At 49.4% G+C, this 25,885-nt stretch overlaps 1 protein-coding gene across 7 annotated transcripts in view; it reads right to left on the bottom strand.

The window, feature by feature from the left end:
- CTIF (CBP80/20-dependent translation initiation factor) overlaps positions 1 to 25,885 on the bottom strand; it is a 247,013-nt gene that overhangs the window by 34,313 nt on the left and 186,815 nt on the right. For all 7 annotated transcript variants that reach the window (XM_012725942.1, XM_012725944.1, XM_012725945.1 and 4 more), the window contains one exon: positions 1,975 to 2,130. In XM_012725942.1, the coding sequence (XP_012581396.1) occupies positions 1,975 to 2,130 (156 nt within the window). The remainder of the gene's footprint in view (positions 1 to 1,974; positions 2,131 to 25,885) is intronic.

The following is a 25,885-nucleotide window of genomic DNA, read 5'->3' as shown; positions in this document are numbered from 1 at the left end:
TGCAACATTTTTCTTTGATAAAACAAACAAGCATGCCCTTCCTGGTGGCGCAGGGGGTTAAAGCCCAACACTAAGAAGCTAAAGCCACTTCAGCATGAGTTCGATTCCCGCCTGCCCCAGAGGTGACCCACATGGTGCGGCAGACCTCTCCTGACCCGCCCGCTGCTCCCCTCAGCAGTGTACTTCATCAGCCGGCCTGTTCTGCTCCCCACTCTGTCTCTGGTGAATCCTCTCACCGCCCCCGCACCTCTGGCCTGTACCCCAGCTCTGTATGCACAAATAAACAAATCTTAAAAAGAACAAAAACAAACAAGCACATCGAAAGAAACACAGCTCAGCGCGGGCAGTACAAGACTTACAGGTTTGCACAGTGCCAGGAGAGGCCCTCACATCAGCACTGCGGGCACTGAGCAGCTGGAACAAGCAGGTTTTCCTATGCAGCGATGCGTCAAAAACATCGACAGACCTCCTCCCTCTTCTTAAATCGCTCCAGTGTCTCCATGTTTCAAAAACACAAAAATGTTGCTTACCCCGTCACTCCCTTTAGCTGACAAGTTCCCTTTCCCTGCAGCCTTTTACTGAAAGGCTAAGACTCGTCCACACTCAGACCTTCTCCGCCGAGGTCACTGTGCTTACACGCCCTCGCCCTGTCCTGGGGTGGCGGGCGGGACGGGAAGGGACAGCATGTGTGATGTGGCCCCCTGCCCTCAAGGAGCACCGAGGCTGATGCTTCTCATCCTCTCCTGGAGGCTTCTCTGACTCATGCCCCCCTGATTTGCTTCCTGGCCACCCCTTTGCCTCCTCGTGGGCTCCTGGTCTCCCCTCCCTCTACACTCTCTTTCTACATGACCCTTTTGGGTCTCAATCTTGCCTATGAGGCAGCCAGCAAAGCCTCACATACTACTCAATGCCGTCTCCACACTGACCGCTTCCGGACCTTCGGATATTTCTACCCGAACAACCTTAGGACAGCTCCCCATGGGTAGCCAACAGGCCCCCAAACCCAAGAACCTGACTCCTGGTTTTCCTCTCCACTGTATCTGCTTCTCTTCCAGCTTCCCCCTTCCAGAAAGCGGGGTCACCAGGCTGATAAGGAGGACTCCTCCCTTCTCCACAGGGCGCGACAGTGGGTCCCTTTGGGTCTGCTCAGAGATTTAACTGCAACGCATTTACCAGGCATCTCCCTCTTCGCTCATGACTGTGTCCTGAGCCACCAACCTCCCACTGGGTGACACTAGCAGTCTCCAAAGATTCCGCAGCTGCCACATTTGCTCTTTTAGTTCAACCCCTTTAGGGCGCAGGGAACAGCCAGGGCGACCTTCTACAGCGGGCTGAATTATCTTGTGGTGCAAGTACCCCACTGAGTTCTTAGTCCTCAACAGTGTCTTGCTCATTCCACTTTGTTTCTTTCTCAGGTGAAATTTTGAAGGAGGCCCTCCCTGGTGGCGCAGCGGGTTAAAGCACAGCACTGAGAAGCTAAAAGCCACTTCTGCCTGAGTTCGATCCCCGCCTGCCCCAGAGGTGACCACATGGCGCGGCAGACCTCTCCTGACCCGCCCACTGCTCCCCTCAGCAGTGTACTTCGTCGATCTGCCTGTTCTGCTCCCCACTCTGTCTCTGGTGAAGCCTCTCGCCGCCCCTGAGCCTCTGGCCTGTACCCCAGTTCTGTATGCACAAATAAATAAATCTTTATAAAAAAAAGAAAATTTGAAGGAAAACCTTACCCAGTAAATACTTTGCCGGTAACCAGTCTGGTGGGCCTCCCCTCTCAGGGCAGCATCCTACCTTAGCAATGGCTTAAGCCTTAAGTTAACAACAACTTCCCCTACGGGGAGCAGTTATTTCCCTGCCTGTCAAGAAATAAAAACCTGACCTCAGAGAGGGGAGGCAGCGAGCGGGCCCGCCTGGCCAAGGTCGGAGCCTCCGTCAGGGCTCCAGCCCTGTTCCCGCGCACCTGGCCGAGCCCCGTCTTACCTCCCTGAGGCAGGTGTAGATGGGACAGACCAGCACACGGAAGGGCTCGCCCGTGCTGCTACGCATGGCGCCGAACACCTCGCACAGGAAGGTGATGAAGCCCAGCCAGCGCTCCACGTCCTGCTGCTGCAGCTCCTCCCGCACCGTGAAGTCCTTCTGCGGGGGCACAAGACACACAGTCAGGCTGGCCGTGGCGGGGACGGGCCGGGCACCCCCGTTCTGCAATGGTACCCCTGTCTAAGGGTGGTCCTGGGTGTTCTCAGTGAGGCGGGGAGAGGGCGGGTGACCGTGGCTGAAGCATGGATGCAGAGGCCTCCACAGGGTCACCCGGATCGGGGCCCTGTACCTTCTTTCCCGTGTCCCCAGATGGGGGCCCCCAGACTGGCCTCACTGACCCCGATACTGAGGTGGATGGATGAGGTGAAGATGGCGCCTCTCCCAGTGCCCCCATTCCACTCTCTGTGGATAAAGGATCCTCGTCCCCTAGCCCCCAAATGTTGGCCTCATGACTCCCGAACACTGGCCCACACAGTAATTGGTGGCTGAGTTCCATGTTGGTTCCAGTACCAGGTGGGAGACAGTTACTAGACAGGGCTGCAAGGATGCAAGGAATTAGCGGACAGGAAAATGAGAGGCACTCGTTCATTCATTCATTCATTCATTCGTCTCCCTTACTGTCCCCCTGTGTGCCAGGCACTGCACTGTTGGCCAGGATCAGGCATGTCCCTGCAAAGCTCTGTTACAAGAGAGACGAGAGTAAAAGCCATCCGAGTCCCCAGGTAAAGGGACTCGGACTCAGAGGTAGGTGTTATTACTTTCACCTGGAAATCAGAGCCTGGGGAGAGTTAGGACTGGGCTGTGGGGGTCTGGGGTGGGGGTTGGGGGTGTTTCAGGTGGAGAGAAGACAACTTAGGTGTTGGCACAGGCAGGATACCTGGAAAACAGGCAGGTATAGCCCAGTACAGGTGTTGAAAGAGGCAAACAGGAGGCTGGAAAATGAGAGTGTGGCTAGTGCGTTGAAACCCGTCGAGAAACTGGAGACCATGGGACAGGAAGTGCGGGGTCATAGACCTGGAAAACTCAAAGGCGGGTCCAGGATTCTGGGTCCGGGTGACATGCCACCAAAAGAAGGGGAAGTCAGGGCACTGTCAGGTCATCCCATAGTCCCATACTTCTCCCACTGCTGACTTTTGCTGGGCATTTTCCTCCAGGCCAGAATCTCCGAATCTCTAGCGATACCTTGGTTAAAATCTGTCCCTGTGTGTGCTCAAAGTGCTATCCAGCAATCTAAAAGGACCGAGGGGTTCTCAGCTTCTTCAGCTTCCAGATTAAGGGTTGGATGAGAAGACCCCCAAGAGAAGTCGCTTCAGTTTCAGCTTCTGATGTGCGTGAGGAGTTACTGCTTGTAACTCCTTGTTACTATGCCAGACTCTGAGCCAAGCACTTAGTCGGAATACTTAATTGTCACTTGAGTGTATGAGGCAGGTCCCACAACTGGCCCATTTTATAAGTCTTCAACTGTAGTTAGGAAGTCACCCACGTGTCCACGGCTATGTGGCAACAGCAGGGCTGGGATCTGAACCTGGGTCTGCCTGCTTGGAGACCACACTCCCCTTACCCCTCCTTTGGTCAAGAACCCCAACACTAGCCTTTATTAAGTGCCAAGTCAGGAGTTAAAATGGTGCTCGTCTCTCAATGGCCATCTCCCCTAAAAATATCTGGGAAGGCAAACATAGACTAATAAAGTTCCATGACAGCACTGAGAAGGGAGGTAACAGTTCACTAGCACACTCCTCGCCATTCACCAAAATGTTGTTGAAGCTCCAGTTCCCAGAGCAGCTACACCCCTACCGACTAGATGGGTAAGTAGCTTGAGCTTCAGCCCCTCCCTGTGGGCCTCTGGATCCTTGACAAAGAGTCTCTAAGTGCAAGCAGCTCCCATCATCCCTGCTCTGACTTTAGTCATTGGAGACTCAGGGGCAGAAGGAGATGGGGTGGGAAGCTGTGTCCTCAGGCCAAGCCCTCTGGGGTCGGGAGGAAGCTCAGGGCAATACAAACCAAAGAAGAACATTTAAAAAGATGATTACCTCTATCAAAGAAATGTACTCAACTCAGATCCCGCCAGAAAAAATGTGGCATTGAGAGAGGGCTCTGTTTTGGGCTAGCAAACTTCACTAGACGGCGGAGCTAGATTATGGAATGTTGGCTGCCAAATATTGGAAATTGAACTTGGAACGCTCACATGAAGGCACCACCCACTTGAGGTCTGAGCAGGAGATGCTATTACCTCAGCAGACAAAAAGTGATTCCAGGGATGACACACATGATTAACTCCAAGACTACACGGAACCTTCTTCACTCAAAGGGTAAAAAAGCAATATGGCGTTGTTGGAAAAATCGTGCAGCGTTGAAAAGGGGAGCATTAACTGGTAGACCTACTGCAAGTGTGGTACTCGGCGAATGTTAACAGAGTAAACCAAAAACAAAGGACCCAAGTACAAAACATGGGCTTATGTGTCGGAGAGAACAATATGGAAGCTGTGGCACGTGGAAAGGCATGAAAAAGGGGGGATCCTGGTGAGGAACATAGGAAAACCGAACATAGAGTTGGGAAAAGACAAAACTTGCAGGTTGACCGTAGATCGGGGTAAACAGCAAGGGTGGTGGGGGAGAACGGTCAGAAGAGGGCAGGGCCTGCAGGGCACAAGGGAGAGTGGTGAGGGATCACAGGAGCAATGGTTCAACTACGGGGACGCCACCTGAGGGGAGAATTATGATGTAGGAAAAAAAAATTAAAAAAAAAAAAACACACAAAAAACGACCTTTGGCTGACATGAAGGATGAGATGGGCATTGGGAGTGAGAGAGGCCACTGGAGATTAGAACACCAACAGCAAAATGAAAGTGCAAATTGGGGCCCTCCCTGGGGTCGCAGCAGGCGAGCTGTAGCCACTTCAGAGGGAGTTGAGTTGATCTCCATATGATCCCCATCCAGGAAGGTGACCCAGGGAGGTGACCCACATGGCGCCGCAGACCTCTCCAGACCCGCCCTCAGCAGTGTACTTTGTCCATCTGCCTGTTCTGCTCCCCACAGTCTCTGGTGAATCCTCTCACTGTCTCTGCACCTCTGGCCTGTACCCCAGTTCTGTGTGCATAAATAAATAAATCTTAAAAAAAAAAGAGAAAATGCAAATTGGAGGTAGCAAAGGACAGAAGGAATAGTGCAGGAAAAGGCATTCATAAGACACCTTTGGAAAATGACCAGAAAGCTGAAGGCAAAGATGAAGAGATGAAGAAAGGAAGAAAGAAGAAAATGATAGAGAAGGTGAAAGTGAACATCTGAGGAGTTAGAAGTTTTCATAAAGGACCAGGATACATGGGACAAAGAGACCAGAGAGAAAAACCTTAAGTTGAAAACAAACAAACAAAAGAGAAGTGACTCTTTCAGTTGAAAAGGTCCACAATGTTCCCACCATGTGTGCTTAACAGGATTTTTTTTAAAAAATTTGATGGAAAAGGAAAAATTCTAAAAACAGCTATCGGGGAAAAAAACTAGGCCCCTTACAAAGGAGTGAAAGTATATGCCTGCATTTGATAAAATTCAGAGACATCAAGGCACCATCTTATATGTTCAGGGGGGAAAAGAACACACCCAGCTATGCAAGAGAAAGACATTTTACATAAGCAAATGTTTTTAAAAATCCCACCTACATGCTTATCTTTTAAAAAATTAAATGGTACAGCTGCCATGGAAAAACAGTATGGTGATTCCTCAAAAAATTAAAAATAGAATTACCATATGATTCAACATTTCTACTTCTGGGTATGGAGCCAAACAGAATTGAAAGCAGGATTTTGAAGAGATCTGTACACTTGTATCACAGCAGCACTATTTAGAACAGCCGAGAGACGGGAGCAATCCAAGTGTCACTGAATGGACAAACAAAATGTGTCCCAAACACACAATGGAATAGTATTCAGCCTTAAAAAGCAAGGACATTCTGGCACGTGCTACCACGGGAATGGATCACAAGGACACTATACTAAGGGGAACATGCCGGTCACAGAAAGACAACTGCAACGGGGCTTCACTTAGATAAGTAGCTAAGGCGTCAAATTTGGACACAGAATGTCGAATGTTGATTGGCATGGGCTGGGGGCAGAGGGAAAGAGGACTCATTTTAATGGGTTACAGTTTCAGTTTTGCAGGATGAAGAAGTTTTGGAAGGTGGTTACATAAGGAGACTGTATTTATCATGACTGGACACGCAGAAATGGTTGGGATGGTAAATTTCAAGTTACGTGCTTTTTAACCACAATTGAGAGTAAATAAAAATTAAAAACTTGCTCAACTGTATGTCCCGGTCAACAAAACGTATTGCTCAACTCTGAAGAAATCACACTGCAAAAGGACCAAAATTGAAAACTGGAACCAGGAGGCCCCAGGAGGCCAAATCAAAATAAGTAATTACAGTTTTGGCTACACAATTCAGTCAGAAGTCAGAAATACTCCCTCCAAGAGAAGACGTTTCATTTTAAAATGTAATCTGGACAAGAATTTCAGAGTAAGGGTGACTTAATAATCCAGGATTAAACTGTGAAGACTGACATATACTGATGGAAGGAGACAAACGACTGTAAAGTCATAAGACAATGGCTTATGACTTTGGTCGTAAAGATTCATGGGTTATTGCTTTTATTTAGGTGTCATAGAGAAATAGAAATTCATGTATGCCTTTAGAAATATTAAAAGTAAACACTAGTAACCAGTAGGTGAACTGAAAAGAGGATACATAAATTAAATGGGTGGGCAAAAATAATTGTGGGCAAATGAAAAGGAAATCAAAGTACTAGGAAAATCAAACTAGTTTTCAAGCAACAGTCATTAAAATACATAAAGCCAAACTACTGAAGTATAAGAAAAAATCGAACAGTGTGGTAAAATGAGACCACTATTATTCTGTGGTCAAATAAATGAATGAAATTAATAACTTACATGATTTAGATAATGCAATTAATAAGACAAAATTGAAACCATTCTCAACGTAAGTGTGAGTCAACTATAAATTTCAAAACATAAATTTTACAGGGTTACATACTTGGACTAAGAGTTAAGAACAACTGGAAAAAATAGCCAATAGCTTGGATGTTTAAAGGTATTCTCTCAAAGAAAGATGGAATAAAAATGGAATCTTATATACAATATAGATTGCTTTGGATATAAAGAGCTATAAGAACTTGTGGGATGTGGTTAAAACTATAATGAAAGGTAAATTTATATCCTTAGCCATTTTGACTATTTGAAAAAGGAAGCACGTATATCATCTAGACCTGTGCTGTCCGGGAGGGAATCACATGCCACATGTGCTGGTGAGAGCTTGGCGTGGGCTACATGAGCCAAGAGGTGCTGTTAGTGTAAAATAGACACTGGTTTTTAAACAGTATGAATAAAAGAATGGAAAAAGTCTTATGTTTGAAAAATACTGACTACGTGTTGAAATTTTAGACAGGCTGGGAAAAGCAAAATAGATGACCAAATTTTAAATTATACAGGTGGGTCACATTATATGGCGATTGGATAGTTTTAAACTATATAGTCAATTAAAAAAACTACCAATAACTAAGGGAATATATAAAAAGACATAATACAAATAAAGTCAGAAATTAATTAATTAGAAAATAGAGAAAGGAAATTACATATACAATTAAGAAAGAAGTAGGAATAAAAGTAGAAACACAAATACACATATATAGAGTACATAAGAAACACTACATTGATAACTTGTTGAAAAAGATGAAGTGCGTGGTTTTTTTTTAGAAAATAAATATCACTAAACTTTAATTAAAAAGACAATAAAGCCAGACAAAACTGAAATGCAAAAAGTGAAAAGTTCTGAAAGAAAAACCATTACAAGGAGGTCTCCAAATTTATGAGTTTGATAGGTAAGTTGATTCAAATTTTCAAAATATTATATGACTGCTTTGCTATGCAAACTGATCCAGAAGAGAAAAAGATAAGCTTTTCCGGTTTCCTATTACCCAAATCTTAAAATGATAGTAAATCACAAATGAGGAAGTCTACAGACTAATCTTTCTAATATGAATAAAAGTGAGATTCTAAGGAAAATCCTAACAAAGAGATCCATTATACCTGGTAGACTATATTCCAGGGAGGCCAGGATGATTTAGTATCAGGAAATCTATAAAGGTAATAAATTATATCAGCAGACCTGATTAAAAAACAGCAGTAACACCCATGACCCTTGGATGGAAGGAGGCAAAATGATTTGATATACTATATATGTATATTTCATATATATATGAAATAGCATATCTATACACAAAACACAAAAGAGAAGTCTTTAATCAGTGTTAGAATTAATAAGAAAGCTTAGTAAATAAGTAATTGATAATAGCATTGAGAAGCAAAATTGATATAAAAAACCAACAGCTATTTTTGGGCAGGATTAATTCGTGGGATATTTTACAAAATTTCATTTAGTAAATCAATAACAATTCTTAAGCGACATTAGGAAATATGCAAGATTTCCGTGAAGAAAATGGTAAAACTAAACTGAGAGATTTTGGAGACAACCTAAAAGAAATGAAGAAATAAAAAATATTCTTTAACGGGTTGACAGCAGTGTAAAGATGGTAACGCTTCTTGAAACCATTCACAGGTTTAACAACAATTCGAACAGAATAAAGACTTGAAAAAAGGGATCCCAAAAGTAATTTGAAAGAATAACGGGAAATAGCTGAAGTCAACACAAGATTGGAAAGACCTATACTTACTATTTTTCACCTATCCTGAAGCTTTAATAATTAAAAGGGTATGGAATTGACATAAGAATGGACAGCTAGATCAGACAGACCAGAAACAAATTTGGCATCAATCAGGGTTTATCACGTGCCCCCCGGAGGATCACAACTCAGGAGCAGAGAAAACATTATTCACGAAAATGGTGGTTCAGAGACAGCTGTCTAAGTTTGGGGGAGGGAAAGGGCATAACCCAGTCCTCCTTCACCCTGGGCCCTAAAATGAATTCCAGGTAGACTAAAGAGACAAGCATTTAAAAAAGTCAAGAGACAAACCATAAAACTTGGAAAAGATGGAATTAAATTCTTATCCAATTTACATTTGGATAAATGTAGGAATGCCACAAAATAGTACAGACACACAGAAAGGCAATTGATATGCTAGGAAATATAACTGCAATAAATGGACCAAAGCTAACAGGCTTAATACATAAATAGCTTGCTCAAATTTGTGATAAAAGTGCTAAATAATCCCTCACGAACAAATGGAAAAGGGACATTAAAAGATCATTCATATATCAAAACAAATTGCTAATAAAGATATGACAACAAAATCAATTAAATCTCAGTAACACTGCAATAAACAAAAATATCATGTCTACTATATTAGCAAAGTTTAAAACCTCTAACTGTCAGTGCTAGTGAAGACATGGAAAGATAGCCCGCTCATCTACGGGCCATGTAAATTGGAATCGCTTTCCTGAAAAATCTTAAAATAAGCCTTACAAGTGTTCTTATTGTTTGATCTAGTAATTACACTTCTGGATAATTATCATAAGGAAATAATTAAAAGTAACAGGAAAAATAAGTTTAATGCATATGAAAATGGAACAACCAAATCATCCAACAATAGGGAAATGATTAAGAAAATGATGATTCATGCCCCACTAAAAATCATATTTATGAGATATTTGTAAGAGAATGGGGAAACAGCTCACGTTAAGGAGAAAAGCAAAAGCAAAATTGTGTGAACTATCTAATCTCAACCATGAGAATTTTTTTCAATGAAAAAGATGAGAAATATTCAAAGTGTTAACTGGCTGCTTTTCAGTAGTGGGACTATAGCTGACCGGCAGTTTTCACTGTTCATTATTTTCTGATTTACCTATTTTTCTGGGAACATTTTATTTTATAATCAGGAAACACTTGGCAAGTCGTGACCCTTTTCACTGATTTTTTTTGGATGAGGACAGTGAAACTTCTGGCACAGTTGAAGGGTTCAAGTGATACTCACTAGTAGATGGGGAAATGGGTTATGAACATATCCAGCCCTCAGGCCACCAGAAAGCAGCCAGTGTGTCTCTTCTGGGAGGCACAGATATTGTGGGCTGCCAGATTTTCCTTGGAAAAGGAGTCCTTTTCTGCCAACGGAAACCAGCCATGCCTTGGGTCCAGCCTCTTGCATCCAGAGTCAGCAAGGGCCTCAGATTGAGAGAAGCCATTTGAAAGCCTGGTACTTGGCTCTTGGTTCTCATCTGACTGGCACGGTCCCTCCCAGCAACCCTCAGTGCCTTTCCCCAAACTTTAAGGCAACCATTTAAGCCCCGTTTCCTGCCTAAAACTATTTATTGACGTACGGCTATTTCCTGAACCAGCCACATCAATAGCCCTGAAAGCCATTCAGTGTCTCAGGTTTCTCAAGGCATGCTGGGAAATTCTTCCCAGTGCTGGATAACCACATGAACCCTGGCGTGATCGAGTCCTGTGGTCAAGCCCCAAACAGCTGCCTCTGGGCGGGGGAGGCGGTGAGGGGGATGCCCCCGCTCCTGGCACAAGGGTCACAGTCTTCAGAAACTCCCTGAAGTGGATGGGCAGTCCCACCAGAGCCTGCACACTCACCATCGTTTCCTTCTTTCTCTTTTAAAGCCTTCAGTGGAGGGAAACTTGCCCATCCACATTCTGTATCCCCAGTGACTCTGGTTTGTTTCTGTGTAGAGGTGGCTGCTGGTGCCACCTCCCCAGTAGGGTGGAGAAAGTGCACTTCTGTTTACCGCTGGCAGGAAGTTGCTTTTTCTTTGAGAAGTTGGGATGTGAAGGGGAAGGGATGGGAGGGGGGAGTCTGGGGGAGCCTGTGGCAGTGAGCTGGGCCCAGCCCCACCGGTTGGAGGACTTAAAAGAGAAGACGGATTCTTTAAATAGGAGCGGATTCTTTAAATAGGAGCGAGGGAAGCAATTTCCAAATAGATGGGGCTTTACTTTTCACCTGGCTCCGAGTTTCACTTCCTTCAGCTTTCTGCTGTGTGCCAAGTCTTCAGCGAGGCCTCTCCTAGCGGCGCCTCTGATGCCAGATCCAGGGCCCCTCATCCAGACCCTGCCATATTACCCTCCAGCCCTTATCGCCGATATCAAGTCCTACATTTGTGGATGGTCTGACCCTTTGCTAGTGACAAGCTTTCTCCAAGTCAGGAGTCTTGTCTCACCCGCTGTCATGTCCACGGCAATGGGCCCTCACTCACCGCAGGTGGGGAGTGAACACATGCGCGTTGATGGTTCACTTTTCTGTGCGAAGTGCTCACACCACTCTCCTCTAGGACCAGCTTGTTCAGAGACCATGGGCGATGGCCATCCTTTCAGTGATCTAAGAGTCGAGGTGGACCTGCCTGGCCACCTCTTCTTTCTTCGGGGGCTAGCTATCACGGCACTCTGCAGTCTCCCTCCCCCCCCCCCCCCCGTGCCAACACGGATCCCCTACTCCGTGGCTACTATAGGGCAAATGGTTCACCAGAGCATGTAGTTCCTTCACTGACTTGGGATTGTTTCCATCCAGGCCATGCCATTCTGCCAGGTGTTGGTGGCGCAATGGGGGTCATCACCTGTGATGGTCATTTCACTCTCCAGCTTTAAGACTCCCTTTCAGTTCCCAACTGCTCCCACCTTTGGGCATGCCCTTCCCCACCTTGGGCTGGACCTCCCCTGAATAGTGCTGACTTCCCAAGTCCATAGTCTGGACATCTAGCCACATGATGCCAAAGCCTTGTGATTCTACTTCTCCACTCGGCCCTGCCCTTAGGCACTGTGAGGTGCTGTTGCTGGTTGCCAGTGACAGACTCTCAAGCTAGCTTGAGCACACAAGGGCTGTACTGGCTGACTCGAGGGGGACCTCCGAGGACACAGTGATCTACAGGCTTCAACAATATGGGAGCCTGCCTGTCTTGGCTTTGACTTGTTGACCACTTTCTCTCCCCCCTCAGGGTCCCTGAGCCTATAGAGTCAAAAGGAGACAGACACCCCCTCCCCCTCGCCTCCCCACCCAGTGTCTAACCAATTTCAGGGGAAGGATTCTGATTGGCCCTGCTGTCACATGACTATCCCTTGGCTTAACCACTGGGGATGTGGACATGGGGTTCCTTGATTGGTCAGATCAGGTGACATGCCCATTCATAGGTGGAGCCCTGAGGCAGATTTCCAGGTGGCATGCAGAAATGACAGCCACTTACTGCAAACACAGATCCTGGCCTGGGACCAGGGGGACTTTTGCATGTGGCTGAAGCTTTTCTGAGCAAGTGATAATGACTGTCCTTTGAGCCCCACCCAAAAAATGAAGCGAGAATGACAGGGATGCTCTTGAATCTGCTCTAATCAATAGATATGATAATCATGTCCCAAATGCTGGCTCTTTGACTACCATTAACAATGAAAACAAATCACTAGTGACCTTCTCTGTGACCGCTGCTTCATGGTCTGTGGCTGAGAATGTGCTCTCCCTGGCACGCTTGTTTCCAAATACAGGGCATATACTATGGCTGGGAACTGCCATCAGCCACTTCCAGTTGAATCTGGAACATTCTGAAGCTATTTCCCAAGCTTCCCAGGGTGTGAACAACCAGAATATCTCGGATGGCAAAATCAGGTCAGGTAGGCTCAGCTCTGCTGATCTGCAGGAGGTGGGGGGAGCGGTGCTGGGGCGCCTGGGGAGAAACCGAGAAGTTGGGCTGATTCAGTGGGAATTCTGTCTCACACTTAGGCAGGCGTGAAGCCTCATTCTCAGGCAAGGGGGAGCCAGCACCCACTCTGCCTGTGGCCTTGAAAAGCCCTGAGAAGAGGCTGGAAGTTTTCCTTTCTGCTTGAGCAGGAAGAGAGGGCTGTATCGAGCCAACAGGAAGTCCGGGGGTGGGGCACTCAGGTACCACTCACCAGGTGCAGGTAAGGTGAGAGGGAGTGCTGAAGTCCCTAGGTCTAGGGTAGCCCCCAAGGACCAGATACCTTGCAGGCTATGCTGATGCTGCCACCTTACTCTCCTCTGCTGCCTGCTTGATCTGGGTGTAAAAATACCTCCAATATTTCACAGGGGTTACCAGCTCTGCCCAGAGCATCTCAGACTAGAGGGTGATGTCCAGGGTCTCACCAGTCTCCCGAGGTTGGTAGGGCCAGAACCCACCCAGATCTCTGTTTTTGCTCCTGGTGCTCATTCTCCTTTCCCTTCTCCCCCAAAGCCTCCTGATTGAAAAGCCCCTCCTGAAGGAAGGATAGTTGCCCACCTCTGTCCTGCACTTCCTCCTGGGCTCCCTGAAGGACAGGGCCCAGATGTGAGCTCTGCTGAGTTGGGATCCCTCCCTGCCCGGTTGTGATCCTACTGGCTAGAGAATGACTTGAGCTCAAGATGGATATTCACCAGGGTCTGCCAAGGCACAGTTAAGTTTTATCCATTATGCTGTGCAAGGGGGGAGGGAACACGCTCGGATGGCTTCGACTGAAGGAGCAGCCAACTGTAGAACAGGGCAGGTCATAGGGTGACCACTGGCCAGTTGCTGTCTGTGTCTGTGTGCTCATCTGTAAAATGTTAAGAAACAACTGGACCTGCACCACAGGTTCAATGAGGCAATGGAGTGACAAGCAGGTGGGAAGGCCTGAGAGCCCCATAGATGCCGAAATTTGCCACTGGAAAAATGAGGCTCACGGTGGGGGGGCTGAGGCCCAGAACTGGTCTATCCAGCTTTCCTCTACCGCTTAGACCTTGTGTCCTGAGCTTCTGCCAAATCAGCTTCTACCAAGAGGGTCGGTCAACTCCTCAGGGCAGAAATGCTGTCCCGGATCCACTGCTCTCCTCAGGCCAGGCAACATTCTGGAAGCAACTGGAAACTGAAGACTTGTGAAACCCCACTTTCATTGAGCAGCCCCATTACTTCTGAGACTGTCTGGAAGACTAGCCGTAAAAATAGATGATTACACAGGCGTTATTAAACTATTTATAGAATTTGAGAAAACCCCTTGAAATGCTCATGAAAAGATTTGGCCTATAGTGGGGATTCCAGAATGACTCAGGCTGAAGTCCCAATCCACCAGGGACTTTGAACTTTGCCACAGATGCAGTCTTCAAAAATCACATTAACATTTATGGGCATTATCCCTCAGGAAGGCTGTCATGGGGCACGCACATCTTTTATCAAGCTGTATCTCAAAACGTTTTCTGGACGACAGGGAAGCAGCTCCTGGGGCCAGGGCACATGGAAGAAGTTGGGAATGAGGATACAGGGTTGAGTGGACTTGGGAAGGTCCAAAATGTGGGTCTGTGAAATGGGGGTCCTGGCTCTTGCCTAGCCTCTAGAAACCGTTTGGGGACATGAAGGTGAAATTGTCATGTCTGCTATTTTTTGAAACGACATGGATGGAAGCTGTTTGCACCAGGTTCTATCCTGCAACATTCAGCCCCATCTGTCTGGCTCTGCAGGGGTTGTACTCAGGCCCTCTCCACGAGCCCTGTCCAGGCAGTAGTCCAGATGGTCCTTGTAGTTCCAGGAACCTTGGGGCCACCTGTGTGGGTGGATGGTGGGCGCTTGGTAGGCAAATCTGAGCACTAGTTTCCAAGCAGCCCTCTGCTGGGTCTGTTCCCATGGTTGAGGCTATGCCTGAAATCAAGTTTGAATACAAGAACTCTGCAACTAAGAAAGGGGTTGGAAAATCTCTCGTATGTTGAGAGTAACATGCTGAGTCCAAAAGTCAGACTTCCACCCAGCCCTCAGACCTGGGCAAACCCTGAGACCTCTCAGACCGACATACCCCATGGAGGCAAGGGCAACGGAACCAGACTCCATGAGAATGAGAATGGCTTGGTGAGGGGAGATACTCAGTGATGTCCCTTCTGCTTCCCCAGCCTTTTCAAGTCAGGACCAGGGACAGTAGGAGAACTGAGAGTGCTCCGCATGTCTGACCTCACTCTCTCTGGCTGGTGTGGGGTGGCAGTTAGAGCTGGGCAGAGGTGATGGCATCTATGCAGAGGGGAGGGGACAGATTGGGTGCTGTTGACCTCCATGACTGGGGAAGAGTGACCTGGGGAGAGGTGAGATGGCCAGAGGTGGCGAACCCTCCCCTGGGGGCTGATGTTCTGGCCAGCACCAGTTATTGGAGATATTTTATTTTCTTGGCTACACTGGGGTATTTTCAGTGTCTAAGTTTCTTAGGCATCTCCTTTCTCCTTTGTATCAGGTAGTGTTCAGTTGGGTATAAAACACTAGTTTGGAGACGCTTACTGACTGGACATGCCTTTGACCCTTGGAAGCTGCCATACATGCTCATTCTTCAGACCTTGGCTTTCTTGTCTTTTCCCAGAGACCTCCTGCCTGCTCTGGAGCCTCTCTCAGGCTGCTGCCCATCACTATATCTTGTTTGCCCTTCTTCATAGCCCACACAATTTCCAGTTACACACACGGGGTTATATGATCACTGACTGCCTCTCCCATACAGTACTGTGCCTTGTGGGTGTGACGCGGCAGTCACAGCCCTCCCACCCCCACCCCCCAAGTTGTGGAAACCCCAAATCTCAGAAATTACCAAATGCCTGCTGGGGGTAAAATCATTCCTAACTGAGAGTACCCTCCCCACCCCCCGACTGGTGCAATTTCTTAGGGACAGTGAGATTCAGAGGCACTGGAATAATTCAGGGAAACAGTGCTGTGAGAGACTCCTCTGCCAGACCCCTGAGGGGAGCCTCCACTGGCTTCAGAAATCTGGGGCTGTGCGGGCCACCCCAATATGCCAAGGAACTACCTCACTGGGCCCAGAACGGAACTCACGCTCACTCGGTGCCCCATCTGTGGTGCCTGTCACCTGCCACCCACAGCTGTCGCATATGGCCTTTTCCCTTCTTGTGAATTAGGGACACCGAATTGTGGTTTTTAAAAGAGTACAAGTCCTTATGTGTGATGAACCAAAACCTAAGAGGGTAAAAATAAAGCTTGGGCCTTAGCACTGACAGCTCTGAGCTTAGGTTGTGATGTCAGCACTGTGAGCAAATGATCTTTCATCAGTCTGACTGTATTTTTAAATGTGAACAGCTTAGCACACTTAACACTACTTATTTGGGGGTGCTTGGGACAACAGATAATTCAACTGCATTCACCAGATGACACTGACAAATACCTCCCACGCAAATGTCCCCAGATAAAAATAACACCAGCTTGCTCACAGGTCTGCGGAAGAGAAGGGCAGGAGGCTGGAGGTACCAATTGTGTCTGGCACCTCCTTGGCCCCCGCGAGCGGGCTCTGCTGAGAGCGGAGGAAGTGTGAGCCAGGTGACATGTGACGCTCTGCCCACCACAGAAGGCTCTGCTTCCTTGGCAAACACCCAAGGACAGTGCAGGGAACACTGCAAGCTTGGGCAAGGACCTGGCCTTGCTGAGGCCCATCTGGAGAATGGGTTCATGCCATGCGCCCCATTACTGCTCACAGTCCCTGTGGGATTCTGGCCCTGGCATGCCACAGTCCCTGAGGCCTCCCCATTATCACTACAGCCTTAGGATAAGGCTCTGTTTCTTCAGAAATGCTCCAGTTGAAGCACAAAGTGAAACAGCTATCAACACACTGGCATAGTTCGAAACTTGCCCACCTATGTCACAACTGGACTTGAGGACTTAAGTTCCCTTGGGACCGAAGGTAGGACTGTGCTCACAAATATTTCAGATTAGCTATAAAGCATTCAGATTAGCTATAAAGTATTCCTGTCAGCTATAAACTGAACCCACACCCACACAACCAGTGAACAAATATTCCGGAAGCTGTGAGTATGACATGGAGGCGCACTGTTCTAATTCTAGTTTTCTCCCCTACTAGTCCTTGAGGTGGCTGTGGGGTGCCCACATCCCAGTGTGCAGGGCAGGTGTGCATGGAGCAGCAACAGACGCCTAGACAGTCATCTCCTTTTAATAATGTCCATGCCTTCTGCTCTTACTACCTCCTGCTAGCTCCACTTCCTATGTGTAGACCCTCACCAGTCCAAATGCTTAAAAACATGCAGAATGGTGGGAATGTTTGCATTTCGAATCTGGTTTTCCAGAGCCTTTCCTTCCTCTGCCCTAAGTTACTGGCTGTTCGTGAAAGTTCCTTGCATGGTGACAGTGGACAGCTCGGTTAAGACTCCATCCTTTGGGGGGTGAGGGGGGAATATAATTCCATAAAATTCAACTTTTACATGAAAAGGAAAAAGGTTTTCCCCTTACAGAATTCTGAGTCAGAGTGAGTGACCCAAGAGGGGCATGCTTCTGAAATTCAGAAGAAAGGAGATATGGCCATACCTTCTAGCGGAGTGAGCTGCGGGGCAAAATAGTGCCCCGAGAAAGAGCAGCGAGAACACAGCAACGCTTGCAGGTCCTTTAAAGAAACTTAGATGTAACTAAGAAGTGATGCGTTTCCTCCAGAGAGCATCTCCAATAAATGAAATAATTCAGGTTTTCTTTAATCTGGGAGCTCCCTTATCACATTCCCGATTAGTTGAGGTGAAGGACAGGTTTGCATCTGTGGTAAGTTGTCATGATGCTAGGAAGCCATACACAGGGAGGCCGATGACCTTGAGAAGCCAGGTTGAGGGAAAAGCTCAGGTGCACCAGCAGGACGGGGAAGCTCACAGGGGCACAGGGTGTTGATGGAAAACAGCGGTTACCCGGGTGCTGAGAGCAGCATCCCGGCTCTGATGACCTCCCCCAACAACTAGACATGGTAGGATATGACATCCCTCAAGGAGAAGGCAACTCTGCCAGCTAAAGATCAAAACACTTGGTTAGGAAAAATGCCACCTGCTTCCAAAACGGGACTTCTTCCTCAAGTAAAGCGATATCAGGTGAGGTCAGCACAGGAAGGGAAGGCAATGCTAACTACTCACGTTTGCTGTGACCGCTCACACATCCCCACCTGAGACTCTAGATAGCGAATTTGGAACCTACCGCCATTGATCAACCCATCCCTCTTTCCTCCCTCCCTTCATCCGTAGAGACCCGTGGGTCTGACTCTAAGGTCATGTCCATTTCTCCATCCACCCATCTCTTCCTCTACCTGCAGATGTTTGTGGGTCATCTATGCCAGGTGCTGACTTCGGTGACATCCGGCCACCCATCCACCCATCCTACTCACGCTCTTTTCCCCTCCCGCCCTGTGTCCTTCCACAGATGTTTGCAGACCTCCTCTCTGTCGGGTGCAGGTTACACAAGATCGGGGAGGGTGAGGGAGGATCCTAGGATCCCAGGCTGCCTCCTAGCCTGCTGAGCAATCAGGAAAGCCTAGAGAGTCTTGACAAACTCCAGGTTTGACAGGCATCTCCAGAGGGCATTGAATTCAATCCCACCTGCTGTCAATCATCCTGGGCGGTTTGTAAATCTGTCCCATTTTAAAAAGCTATTGTGGGAAGATTGCCCCCTAACTTTCTTCTGCTTCCAAGTTTTCTTTCTACCCACCACACCAAAAAGTTGTCTATTGAAAGGTCAAGCCCTTGACCTTTCCAGAGAGTCTCATCTTTTGAGCCCACCTCCTTCTGGTCTAAACATCCCTTTCCCCTACTTGGGGGAGACATTCTGGAGAGCCTGGCTTTGTGGAATTGTTAAAATCTAGGTCATAGCTTGCCTTTCTAGCTCAAAACCTTCTGAGGTCCTCATTCTGTTCAGAGCAGATGCAACGACCGAGGGCACATCCTGGCATAATCCACAGCTCTGACCTGACATCCGGGTGTATTTCCCCACCCCGTCCTCCCTTCCCCCTCCCCCTCTTTGTCTCTTGCTCCTCATTACTGCCTCAGCACCTTTGCACTTCTGGTTTCTTTTGCCTACGCCACCCCTCAGTGCTGCACGGCTTCCTCCTTCAGGTCCATCCAAATTCACGTTCACAAGCCCTTTCCCAACCATCATGCTGAAGCCTGTGCCCCGAGACAGATCCTGCCCCACCTTTCTCCCCAATCCTCTTGTAATTTATTCACTGAGGCTCCATCATCTTAATGATCATCACCCCCTTCCCCACTAGCGTGTGAGCTACAAGAGGACCAGTAGTTGAGCTTGCTGAATGCCAGAGTAGCCTAGAGTCCAGCCCAGTGCCTATTCATTGAATGGCACATGAGCAAAGTTGCCTAAGCTTTTGTTAGTGGTGCAGGAACAGACGCATGGAATGAGGCTCTGAACACAGGCGGCAAAAGCCAAGAGCCAGCGAGGGCACAGACAGGCCACAGCAGCAGGGGCGATTGCAGAAGAAATGCGGAAACGTGGAAATGCGTTTCCCGGGAACCTGGGAAATGGAGGGCATACAAATAGGCTGCCGTGGGCTGGGGAGACACTCGCTGAGAGGCCACAGGAAGGCAGGCCGGCGACAGTAAAAGCTCGCTGGGGATCAGAGTGCCCCTCTTCAGGCGAGGGAGCAAGCCCCAGGACAGCCTACTGGGGATGGAAGAGACACCTCCCCAGGGAGGCCATCTCCAGCCAGCCTGGGGGGCGGGCAGGCAGGAGCCTGACTCGGGGGCAGGTCACTCTCCTCTTTCCTCTGGATCCGGTGGCCCTGGTGACCCTGCCCCCTGGCTGCTCAGCACTTGCCTTCTCCTATGGAAGGAAGTGAAAAGAGAAGAAACAGAAGGAAAACCACAAAGACAACATGAAAGAGTACCTGGGGGAAGAGGCCCTAGGTTCTCGGTTCCCCTCTCCTTTTATTTTACTGGAAGGCTTTCTGCAAATCCCACCCCTTCTCGGAGCGCAGTTTCCCTATCTGTCCAGAGCGTGACTCTCACACTCTGCTGGCCGGCAATGCAGAAAACCCGTGGAGTTACCTGCAGACAGGTGTCCACGCTTTGGCCTGACGCCAGCCTTTGCTGGGCAGAAGCCATGGTGCAGGGCTTGTACGGCGCCTCTCCTTCCTCCCCAGGCCTGCTCGTGACCTCAAAGACAGAGAGTGACATTCCTAGGAGGCCTGTTCCAAGCCTCCCCTGGGCGGACGACTTGTGCGTGTAGACAGGTGCGGGGACTAAAGAGAGCAGAGACTGGGGGGAGCTGGCTGGACGAGAGCCCAGGGCCCTCCAGAAGGAGAAGGTATGACTGGGGACAGCGGGAGGTGGGCTGGCCCACAGGAGCCACCGGGAGGACGTGTTCCCCCGCACAGACTTGATCTATGACGTGCCTCTCCGATTTCCAGGGTGGCTACTGGAGGCGCCCGCCTGTGGCTCCAGCCGGGCGGGGTCTGAAGTGGGAACTTCAGAGCTGGACTTGGCTGCATTCCTCTGAAATCCCCAGCCTCTGAGAATGAAAGCTGCCGGTCACGTCCTCCCCTTGCACGTCTGTGAGAGACCTGGCCCCTCCAGCTCCCTGCGCTTTCTCAGTCTTTCAGGAAATGTCTCCCAGCCTGGCGAGGTACGTGTATCCTGGGGGTGGGGAGGGGGCGGCTGTGCTGGGTCTCAGCCAAAGGGCTCTGTGGGGCCTCTTGTTGGACTTGGCAGGCTGCCTCCTGATGACTCAAAGCTGCTGATCGTCCCCTACCCACAACACCCCCTTGAACTCAGGGGTCCAGAAACAGCCTCTCCCTTTGGCCCCAGGCAGCACCTTAGCCAAGCTTCCCAAGGGATCTTTGTTCACATTCCTCATCTGCTGCAACTTCCTCTACATTTAACCTTTGGCCAAGTGACCCTGAGCAAGCTACTTCCCCAGTCTGGGTCTTGAACAGGAGAAGCCAGACTCATGACCTCATGTCCTAGCTCTGTCCTTCCAGCCTCGAGGAGAGGTGGCACATCCTGCAAGTTTCACCCCTTTCCCAGGACTGGGGTCCTTGGAGCAGGAACTGCCTTCATTCTATAACTATCCCTTCTCTGACATGTCTTGGGCAGCCTTGGGTACTGAGGCTTTGGTACTGGGGAACACACCCCATCCCACCTTCTCAGAGCATATCCTCCTGCCAACCCACCAAGGATTTTGTCACCTCTGAACCCCTCGGAGCATGACTGAATGAACACCTCAGCCCACAAGACCCTGTGTTATATTTCCCCACCAGATTAGGAATTCTACTGCAACCCAAGCAACAAGATTGATCTTGGTGTTCTGAGAATACCAGAACCAGTATCTTATCAGTAGGTTATCTCAGTCTTTACAACATCCCCAGAGCAGAGGCACTGTGATTGTCCCCATTTTATGGAAGAGAAACCTGGATCACAGAGAGGTTAAAGGCGCCCTGATCAAGGCCCTATGTTGGAGGTGGCAAAGTTGGAAGCCCGGGAGGCTGGGCTATAGCATCTATACTCATAAGCACTGGTCTACAGTGGGCTTCTCACTAAGATGTCTAGTCTTTCCGACAGAGACCAAAGCTTCCTGACAGCAAAAGCCAGCCCTTGACTTCCACTTTTTTCTTATTCAAGGCCCCTTTGGATATTCTTTCTGTTTCCAGATACATATTATAATAAACTTTCTAGTTTTAACACCAAAACCTGCAGTAATGAATCTAGAGATCAGTTCGGGAAGAACTGACATCTGAACAATGTTGAGTCTTCCAATCCATGAATATGGTACTTCTCTGGTCTATTTTTGACTATGCTTCCCCAAGAGCCTTGCTCCAGGCGAGACACGTGGTATTAGCACAAGCGAAATGAAGTGAATCAAAACACAAATATCTTTCACTGCTATCCCAAGCCAAACCCAGTTGAACCATTAGCAGTGTTGAGTGTGTCTATGAAGTCCCAATATTGCACTAATCCTTTTACACTATTATTTTCATTTACCCCTCCCCCTACCCAGCAACTCTATAGAGTATTATTATCCTGTGCACTTTAGCAACCAGGAGGCCAAGGATTAGAGAGATACAGAAATCCCTCCAAGATCACATGGCTAGTAAATGACAGAGCTGGGATTTGAATCCAGACATGCGGGGCTCCTCTCTCCATGTTACAGTCTACCATGTTGTAGGAACTTAAAAACCAGCAATATATCTCCCAACCCAAAGAAAACAATCTGAGGCTTTTCAGTGGCTCGATGCAGAAGCGATGGAAGAGCAGACTGGAGTGACTGTGTTATGGGAGTATGTGGGTCTGTAGCCTGGGAGCGTCCATTTGGCAGTTGTGAGGCAGTACAACTGCCAGCACGTTCCCACACCAACACGCACACACCCACTCTCTGCCACCTGCCCGTGCTCTGCACAGGGGGTGGGCTGGTTGGGTTCTTTCGGCCGTCATTACCCAGGCTCCTGTACAGCCCATCCCAAAGCCAGCAATCCTGCCTCTATCTCAGCCTCACTAACATCTGTGTCCACTTTTGGCCTGAAACTCGGGGACGATGAGATCCCCCTCAACTGTGCAGTAGTATAAGTGCTCCTTTTATTTTTCCTGCAGTGGCCTGTCCAAGGGGGGACCCTGAATTTCCACCATCCTGGGGTTTATTGGGGTCTGGGCTCTGTCCTGACAGCAGTCCTATCCCTGCCTCTTGTGGACATTGAGGTCTTATCTGCAAAAGCTGTCCTGTGTTTTCTGGCTGCCCCTTGACTTCTTTGAGCTCTGTGGATCCCTAGCTGTGGGACCAGGTGTGCAGGCAGGCAGGGAAAGGGCTCCAGGTTTGTGCTGGGCGCTCAGTGAAATGGGAGGCACACAGACACAGGTTGCTGTTGGTCCTGAGAGGCCCTCCATGGCTTCAGGTCTGTTATTCACAAGAGAGAGAGGGACATCTCCCCAAATGTCTGGAGCAGGCCTTTCCCAAATATGTATCACCGTGGCATGTTAGCAAAGGTCAGGGGAGACCCTTTGGCCCTCCAGAGACACGATTACCATCACCTTAAAGAGTGAAGATCACCCAGATTTTAGAACATTTTCTCTTCTTTCACTTTAAGCTGGGGAATCCCATCTTAGGTCAGGGCAAACATCGAGGGCACCTGCTTTTGTCACAGAGTCACTCTCTTCTCATGTGAGACCCCTTCCTCTCTCCCTGATGTCCCACACCCCTGTCTCATTCTTTAGCTCAGGAATAAAACCCCTCATTCCATCTCATTTACTCTGGAACCTATAGCTATGTAAGGCCTCTGGCCCACATGTAATTAAATTTGCTCTTTTTTCTACCCATGTGTGTGATATCGTTTGCTCACCCGGCCCAAGAAAAATCCACAAGGATGGGCAATTTCACCCCTTTACTTCTGGAAGAGGAAACTGAGGCTGAAGAGGACCTACCCAGTCTTCCTAAGAGAATGGGGTGATCAGGATTTTGAATCCTCTTTAGGGGCATCACTGTTCTTTACACATAGGGTCCTCAGTAAGGGGCAAAGTTGGGGTCCCCTGGTTTTAGCTTTTTTCTGTAGAGAGACAAAAACAAGCAAACCCCTCAGTGTCCCCCCCCACGACTGAAGGTCAGAGGCTCTGTCACCCACTTGTGCCCTGGGAGTTATCTCTTGGAGACTGAGCAGCGGGAGCTCCTGGCTGGGGTGAGAGTGGCTCTCCGGGCAGGGAGGGTGTCTGGCTCGCCCCCACCTCGGGCTGACACCCCACCCTCCCCAGCAGGAGAGACGATAAAGACAAGAGTGAAATGCACTGAGCTGCCAGAACTTCCAGGCCTCCATTTGCCACCTTTCTGCCAGGCACCTCCAGGGCACTTGCAGTGTGGGGAGTTGGGGCATAGGGCGGTGGCAGAGAGAATACCATCTGCAGTCAGAAGCTCTTAGTCCATACTGCGAAGGTCCTTAGAAAGCTGTGTGGGAGGGGCTGAACGCGGCCGCGTTACAGGGTCCACACTCACACCTCCCCTTCTCCGGGGGGACAAGGCTCACCTGAAGACCTGGAGCCACAGGGTGGCTTCTCCAGGTCCTCGCCGCACTGGGTTTTGTGGCGACTGCCAGAGTGAAGGTAGTTCAGGCCCAGAGCTGGATTGCGCGGAGCATAAAACCCTGTGCAGATGGGCTTTTACGGCCTTGGTGCCTCAAGGTTCTCTCCTGAGAGATGAGCCCCCTCTGTGCCTACGCCCCTCCACCTCTTCCCCATCAACACGTAAGATGTGAACCGCTGTGACCACAGTTGGTCAGGCTGGGCCCGTCCTCTCTGCCTGCCCCTCACAAGCAGTGAAGGGGTGGGGAGCTCAGTCATCGTCTCTGGCAGGCAGAGACCCCTGACAGCTGCTCCCACAGCCACAAAGCCAGTGCCATTGTCCGACAAAGGCCCAGCCCCTGCCTCGATGGTCTGGAGGCCCCTACAAAGTCCTGCCCTAGGACCTCCTCCCAGGCTGTGACTGCACTGTAAGGATGGGACTTGGAGCCCAGCGAGACACACACGGAGTGACAGGGTGAGGCAGGGAGATTTACTGCAGTGCGGGGGGAGGGGCGGCCCCAAGGCTTTCCAGTGCACCCCGGCCTGAGCAGAAGGCCTCCACAGGGTCAGCGGCTGCCTGGGAGGAAAAGCGGAGATGAAGACCTGAGGCAGGCCTCCCGCCCCACCTCACGGCCGGACTGGCATGAGGCCAAGGAAGAACATGGCTGGCCTGGGTTTTCCTCTCCCTTCTGAGTCCCAGGCTTGGACTCTTGTGTCCCAGAATTCTGGTCCATGGCCCTGGGTTTCTGCTCAGCACCCGGCAACTGTCGCCACAGCTTAGCACAGCTGGGCTGTGGAGTGCGTGCTATGTGCCAGGCACTGCTTCCATGCCGACAGGCACCATCCTACTCGATTCTCCTTACAACGCTATCAGTATGGATGAGAACGGGGGCACAAAAAATCGGGCCACTTGTGCAAATTGGCTTGGCATTTCAGAGTTCCAGGTGGGGCCATGTACACAGCAGAAACCGAGTAAACAGCAGCTAGCTGCTGTTGCTGACACCGAGGTCACAGCTAGTTCACGGCAAGGCCAAGGTCATTACCTGGCTCGGGGTCCCAGGGAGTCTCCTGAGGAGTTCCCAAATCCCTCTCCCGGATTTACTCTTTGGGGTGTCTCCTTTCCTCGTTGGTCTGTGCTTGAGTCAGGCCCTTGCTCCTCTTCCAAGGGCATGCGAACCTCCCTCAGCCTGGAGGTGCAGGATCACCCCCGCCAGGACTGGGGGCAGCAGCCGTGGGTCTTCACGGCCATGGCCATGAGACCACACTTCACGAAAGGGCCCCCCAAGGTAGGTGAAAGGTCTTTCCACAAGGACGTCTCTGGTGTTGTAGTTGCTTCAAATAGCCAGAGCTGAGTTTAGAGTGGAAGGCTGTGAGCGTGAGAAACATTAGTAGTTTGTTCTACTTTGAGCTTTTTTTTTTTTTTGTAAAATAGAGGGAAGAGAGAGGAGGGAAGGAAAGAAAGAAGGAAGGACAAGAGAAGATGAAAGGAAAGGAAATGAGGAAGGAAGGAAAAAAGGAAGAGAGGATAGGAAAGGAAGTAAATGAAGATGGAATGGAAAAGAAATGCATGCTCCTGTCCTCTCACAAGCAAGGAGCCCCAGGCTGGGCTCCCGGAATCCAGTGCTCACATGTGCAATCATGGCAAATGTCCGAGGGCTGGTGTCTCTGGGGCCTGGCTATCAAGCAGGAGAGTGCAGGCTGTCAAGGCTCTCCCGGGCAGGTGCGGAGGGGTGGTACAGCCCACGAGCACACAGGGCACACGGCTCACACCCTCTGTGACCGCATTAACCCGACCGGTCCCTGAAGGCGCCTGCTCTGGGAACTGGCCTAGTCCCACATTCTCCATTCTCGCGTTCAACTGGTGACTCAGGGTCAACCTCCGGCCACTGCCGGACCCGCGGGTCCCACTGCCACTGTCTGAGTGGATGCTCCAAGTCAGGCTTCTCCCGGCTTCCACAGAGGCCCTGCAAAGAGGCTCTGATAAAGTCCTCCTCCCACTGAGGAGGAAGGTTTAAACGCCAGCCAGGGATATCACCTCACTCCTGACAGCCCTTGGCACCCCACCTAACAGTGTATGGTCTCACGTCTGGGTAGA

Source organism: Condylura cristata, unplaced genomic scaffold (genome assembly GCF_000260355.1).
Source record: "Condylura cristata isolate star-nosed mole 26May11 unplaced genomic scaffold, ConCri1.0 scaffold00016, whole genome shotgun sequence".
NCBI classification, from domain to species: Eukaryota; Metazoa; Chordata; class Mammalia; order Eulipotyphla; family Talpidae; genus Condylura; species Condylura cristata.
The sequence above is the reverse complement of the archived record's forward strand: the minus strand, read 5'-3'. Positions and strand labels throughout refer to the sequence as shown.